This window comes from Orbicella franksi, chromosome 6 (genome assembly GCF_964199315.1).
Source record: "Orbicella franksi chromosome 6, jaOrbFran1.1, whole genome shotgun sequence".
NCBI classification, from domain to species: domain Eukaryota; kingdom Metazoa; phylum Cnidaria; class Anthozoa; order Scleractinia; family Merulinidae; genus Orbicella; species Orbicella franksi.
Window position 1 is genome coordinate 21,490,146 of NC_138150.1, and position 6,322 is coordinate 21,496,467.

The 6,322-nt window shown below is 41.0% G+C and overlaps 1 protein-coding gene across 1 annotated transcript; it reads right to left on the minus strand.

The window, feature by feature from the left end:
* Positions 1-265: 265 nt before the first annotated feature.
* LOC145489878 (uncharacterized) lies at positions 266-5,907 on the minus strand. The gene is made up of 5 exons (XM_081468947.1): positions 5,581-5,907; positions 5,000-5,155; positions 2,638-2,946; positions 1,556-1,705; positions 266-986 (listed from the first exon to the last, which is right to left on the minus strand). Exons 1-5 carry the CDS (start codon positions 5,857-5,859, stop codon positions 756-758), a joined length of 1,125 nt encoding a protein of 374 aa, XP_081325073.1. The 5' UTR covers positions 5,860-5,907; the 3' UTR covers positions 266-755.
* Positions 5,908-6,322: the final 415 nt, after the last annotated feature.

Consider the following 6,322-nt stretch of genomic DNA (forward strand, 5'->3'; position numbering starts at 1 on the left):
ATACCGGTTTCCAGCGACGTTTCCAGCGTTGTACGGAAATCGGTCAGATTTTTCAGAATGACTCGGAATCCCAGGAAAGGGGTCTTTAAGGGGTTAAAATCCAAAGCATAGAACATAATTGTTTCAGCTTTCTATTTCTCTGAGACGTGTTATTCGCCCAGAGGTATACGAAACACATAAGACGAATTTTAAAAGCAGCCGTAACAGATTGATCTGTCTGGACTAACGCAGTTTAGAAACGTATTCAGTACATAAATGCGAAACACCCAAAGCACACGAAATTATGGGCCAAAAGAAACAACTTTACTAAAACAATTTTCTTTAGCAATAAGGAGTAGAAAATGGTTGCGAAATAGATCTTTGACGCACTTCAAATTTAGACGTTTTAAACATCTGAGCTGTGTCAATGCTGGGTACAAAACAACGATTTAAAGCCAAATTGTTTGGAGTGACACTAGAAGCTCCATTCCGTCAGGAATACGTGAATTGAAGACTCCGAGGTCAGTAAATAAAAGCAATGAAAAAATTACCTTTATTTTCCATTTTCAATAGCTTACCTTACGCGTGCGACAATTCAGTAAAATTAGCTGCTCTTTAACGACCATACTTAGATACTACAAGACTTGTTTTCTACCAAAAAAAAGAAAATTGCGAAACGAGTCGTCAGTTTAAAGAAGCACACATTTCAAGCGTTTTCATTCAATCACCAGCTCGGTAAACGCGACTCTGTCAGCGATGTACATTTCTGATGCAGTTTACGCGCCTATCACACGTTGGAACAAGAACAAAGCTATGATGCCAAGGATGGATGGGGTGTACACAGACGAGGATCCATTCCCTTCATTCCCTCCATCTCCTCCTCCATTTGTGTCCTGTATAAAGGTGTACTCCATTCCACCTCTTGCTTGTGGGCTGTGTTGAACAAAGTCGCCGTTGGCAGGCACATCAGCAGTTCCGTAAGCCCAAACAATGTTCATCTTTCCCGGCTACACAAAGGAATAAAACTTTTATTAGTTACCCAGTTCCTCGAGTTTCTTTCTGCTTTCTGCTACTGATGCATGCGGAAAAGCGTCATTGAAAATGAAAAATACAAAAAGAGAGAACCTCTAGAATCAGTGTATACATGTTAGTTGCAATTGTGAGTTAATTTGTCGACCCCTGCAAGGCCTCCCAAGCTCGGTCTGTTCCAGGCTCCCGGTTAGTTGGGACGAGAGAGCGAGGGATAAAACGAGAGGAGAATAAGGAGAGCTGCTGTTCGAAGCTTCATTTGTAAATTGAACTAAAATGATTGGTTGAAAAATGCTGAAAATCCTCACATCTTTTCTCTCACTGCTAATACTGGCTCTAAGACGCACCTGAAGGGAATCATGGTAGTTGTATTGATCATCTTGGACTGGAAATACAACTACCGTGCTTCCCTGCAGGAGCGTCTCAGACAGGAAATTTGCCATTGACATACAGTGTAGTTCTGTTGTTAATTTTCTGCTGCTAAATCAAAAGCCACTCATAAGGTAGCTCTTCTTTTAAAATAAAAAAAATAAAACCACCACTTCACCGTTATTTCGACGTCTTCGCTTTCATCTCCGGTGTTTCTCTTACGGTGGAATGTCAACAATGTGTAACCGTCACGTTGTTCGTACTTCGTTAAATTGACGTTCTGAATTGTATCCTTTGGTGGTCTCGTTGTTCCTCGAGTCAAATAATCCTGAAGAAGATGGGAATGAAAATAATAGGAATAAGAATTATGGTAGTTCAACTTTCTCTTGTATCTTGCTAAGGTCGTGGTTCACACAACCTCTCAATTTACCCTAATTTCTCCTTGATCCCTTTAAGTTTTGATTGCTTCACTGCATTTTCTGTGTTCCTCGTAATTGCCCATAGCGATGTTTTGGCTTTGGATTTAGTGACTCTCAATTGAAAACTGCTCTAGCCTGAGAGAGCGTCAGAGTCAGAGTCAAGACAATCGCTATGAAGATAATGTCTTCCTTTTTCTCGGGACGTTAGTCAGGGCTAACAAACCGGACGATTATGCTTGGCGGCAAGCCAACATGGTTCATACTGATGTCAACTGAAACCTTTTCTTCTTGACTTACAGTTTGTGTATGCACGCCAATATTCCAGTTTCATTCTGTAGTCTCAAGTATTCAAGAACTTGAGACAACAAAACTCAAGTACTGTTAGTAAAGTCACTTCAAGGGCCGTGGGGGGGGGGGGGGGTACTCCCTTATATGGGCTATCAGGTATGAGCGGCCCCAAAGGGTAGGGTTTTTAAGCCATTTTGGTCATAAATAGGGTATCAAGTTTGGTCATTTTGGTCTTAAATAGGGTATGGTTTTAGCACTCTAGTCTTAAATCGGGTATGTTTCTTAGAAGAAGCTACTTTTTCATCATTATCAATAAGACCGTCAACAAAAGTCCTTCATAATTTATGTTTAGGGCAACTGTACCAGCCACAAGGGTCATAAACAGGGTATCGAATTTTTGGCCAGGTCATAAATAGGGTAGTAAAAATCGCAGATTTTGGTCATAAATAGGGTAAGGGTTTTGGAAAGTGGGCCGCACACCCCTACCCAACTTTTCTGGGAGTACCCTTCCCCCCCGGGTTCAAGGGCTTCTTACTTAAATCAATTTTCTCACCGAAAACTCTCCTGTGCTGTCTCCAACAATCACATCATAGCCATTCATGCCGCCCCTCTGAGTGGACACACCAAATGCGACCCAACCAGTGGTTTGCACCACCACCGTAAAATAAAACATTTCTGTTGAGTTGTCATAAGCCCAATACAGCCTGTATTTGTCATTTATCTCCACAATGGTGTATTTTTCATCAATGAACATGTACTCCATTCCTCCCCTCGTTGTGGTGCTGTGTCGCATGAAGACCCCAGTAGTCGTATTGATATCCTTAGTATAATGGTAAGCCCACACTAGGTACATCTTACCTGGCTTTGAATTTAAAAAAAAAAAAAGAAAAAACATCAGTACTGGTCAGAACGAAAGGAGTTCTCAAAACTTTGAACAATTCTTGCCCTGCGTCTATAAAAGTATCTATTATCACACTTTACATTAGGGAAGAAGATATCCCAAAGACACCATCAGCTCCTGAATTTCTTACTTAGGAGATTTGAGATTAACTGCCACATCGAGAGAAACCCTCCGCAATTTCTTGGCGTTTTTGGTCTTTAATTCTCTATTTCCAATTCCCTATAATTCACTCCACTTGCCCCCCAAATTTTCCATAAGCTATTGTTATAAATGCCCTTGAAAGGTCTGCATATTCCCAAGAGCATTTTACGACAATAGTTTGAGCATAATTTGGGGGCAAACAGAGTGAATCATGGGGAATCGGAAAATAGACAATAGGCCCTTCGCACGACCCGGTCACATGGGACAAAACCAGAACCCTTCCCCTCCACAGAACTTATAGACCCTTTTCATAAACGACAACCAAGTTAAAATTAATGGTGTTTCCAACAGGTTGTATTGTTGCTATGGTAACCTGATATATAAAAAGACCCCAACAATGATTGCTTTTAGTGTGATATCAGTATTACAGGATCATTTTACAAAGAGTGCTAGCATTGATCCATCAAAGTGATAGAAGGAGCTGGAAACAATTGTCAGCCACCTTAATTTGTTTCTTTAACGGTTCGGTTCACTTCTATCGCAAGATGTGTCTCAGCGTTTCTAGCATGCCTGCGAAAATTGGATCTCACACATTTTTCGTGAAGAAGCTTGATTTCCTGCGAATTTTACGGAATGTTTTTTTCCGCTACCATGCGTGCGTTATGAAATTTGTGGTGAAAAATAGTAATTCGTTGTGCGGTAAATATGCTGCGTCACATAGCCAATATGGCAGATGGATGCCGCGTGCAATATTCATTCATTACAAGCGATATTGATGTTAACGTCTAAATGTTCATGCGATATTAGTGATATTACGATGTATCCGGTGCATTGTTAGTAACAACCAAGATTTGCTTCCAAATTTTAACATGCTCTAACATGCCACATAGAATAATCAGAATAATCTAAACTTAATTTTTCGTATTGACGTCAAGTGAGGCTCAAGTGCGCTGCTAAATCGGTTTTTATTCGCACTTCAAAGGGCACGATAAACACACGTACCACGCTAATAACACTCGAGATAGTTCCATGCCAGGCATCCAATATAATGCGGTTGCTACGTACTCACGTAATGATTTACTGCAAGTCATTTGCGGTCTGTTAGTCGTTTTTCAGACGGTTATTTTAGAGTCGCTGTCAATCATCTTTGACCGTTTAAGGGAGTCACATACACGCAGGAACAACAAATGCTGCCGGTGCTTGCACGAAAAACCGAACCACGGCTGGGAGTGCCCAATTAAAGTGAAAATATAATTAATTAATTACAAGAATAAATTTCTCGGTAGCTTGCATTTGAATGGCCACATTCGAAGGTTTAAGGTTCGAACGCACGTAGTTTTAAACACTCCTTAAAACTGAAATATTGTTTGTATTGAAGTGTATATTTGAAGATCTCGGTCACGCTTGTAAAAGAGAATCAACCTGAAATCGGGCGTTTGTTATTTTCTCTTTTTTCCTCGTTTGACCAAGAAAGGAAAGCGCCTTATCGCAGGTTATGGAAAATTTGCGCAAGCCACCTTGCGCGACAAACATTCGCGGGGAAACGAAACGATCTGAGAGCGCGAAATTACAAGCTACGCCAGAATTCTTTTCTTAGAGTCATAGCACTAAAAGATTATAACGGACATCCTTCACACTTTTAAAGGCCATCGATGATTTAGAGACAAATTTTAATGAGGTGGGAATGAGTAACCTCGTAGATAATTAATGATAGCAGCAGCCGGCCGGTCGCCCATTCCCCCTTGAACACAAGGCCTTCTTTGAGTCGAGATCACCGCAACAGTTCAGTGTAATTTGTGTATCGCTACTTATGGAAAAAAAGCCCCTTTTCAGTGTAAACTATATGATGTATTAGTTTAGTGACATTTAATACCATAATTTCCACATCTGTGACGGTGTCACCAGTTTTTCTCTGCCTGTGAAACACCAGGTTTGTGTATCCGTCCATTTCCGAAGCTGAAGTCAGCATGATATTTTGCATATTCTCTGCATCTGGCATCGGCATGGCTCGCATTCTCGTGAAATAATCCTGTACGAATAGAAGACAGCAAAAAGCTAAGAAAGTTATTTATTTTTTAAACTGATTGCCATAAACATTAAAGTTTGTGCATAGTGTAAAGTTTAAAAACCGCAAACGAAAACAACCAATATATACGAACTAAAAGGTATGCTCTTTTTCCCTCTTAGTTGTTAGCTATATATTATGACTCCAATTCGATCGATTCTCCTTCTTTTCCGTTCACAAATGACTACTAAGACGAAGGGTAAATGTGTTCTTTGCAGCTTTTTACTTCGTTCTCCAGACTCAAAAGTCCTCATGGTCCGTGCGTAAGTTGAGCAAACTAGCTTGCCAGCTAGCGACTTCCGTGTCCGCGCGCTTTTCCCATCCAGTTTCTCTCGCTAAACAGTGCGTTCCTTAACCAGTACAGTCCCGAAAAAGTTAAGTTAACCTACCTTAGAGTATGACTCGTTCATGTGCATGCCTCCAACGCTCCCAATGATCACGTCATAGCCATTCATCTGTCCGAAGGATTTTGACACGCCAAATGCAACCCAGCCGGTCGCGTTCACAGTGACGTTGAACATAAAGGTGTCCTTTAACATGTCGTATTTCCACAGCACGTTGTAAGCCCCGTTGTTTAGCGACACCATTTGATACTCATTCATTTCAGCCGCTTTGGACTCCGACAGAAACACCGCCACAACCAACAACGTTAGACCGAGGACCTTCATGCTGACTCACCACTGGATCGCCGAGAACATGAATGGCGTAAGGATGTTGTGTTAGAGCTTTTCAGTCTTGTTTTCCTCCTTCAAAGGAGGGCCATTAAACCCGCTCAACCAATCAGATGGATTTCAGGCCTGTCAGTTATTAATCACACAGGTGAACCTTGTAATTATGTTTTAAAAAACGTTCACCGCATATCATGCATGATGTATAAATATCTACCCGGTCGGTAATATCTGTATCAGCCCGCCTTATAGTAACTCTAAGTTAGGACAGTTCCTCGAGACGCCTCACTTATCTATTGATAAAAGATAGTGTTGGCAACTCGTTCATGTTCTGACAAGTAAGTGATGTTGGTAGTTTAACTTGTTGGGATAGCGTGCACGTTTCTGTTACTTCATTTTCACAAGCAATATAATTTGATTGTTCATGGCTAATGTGCCGTTCAACTCATCAACATAACAGTTA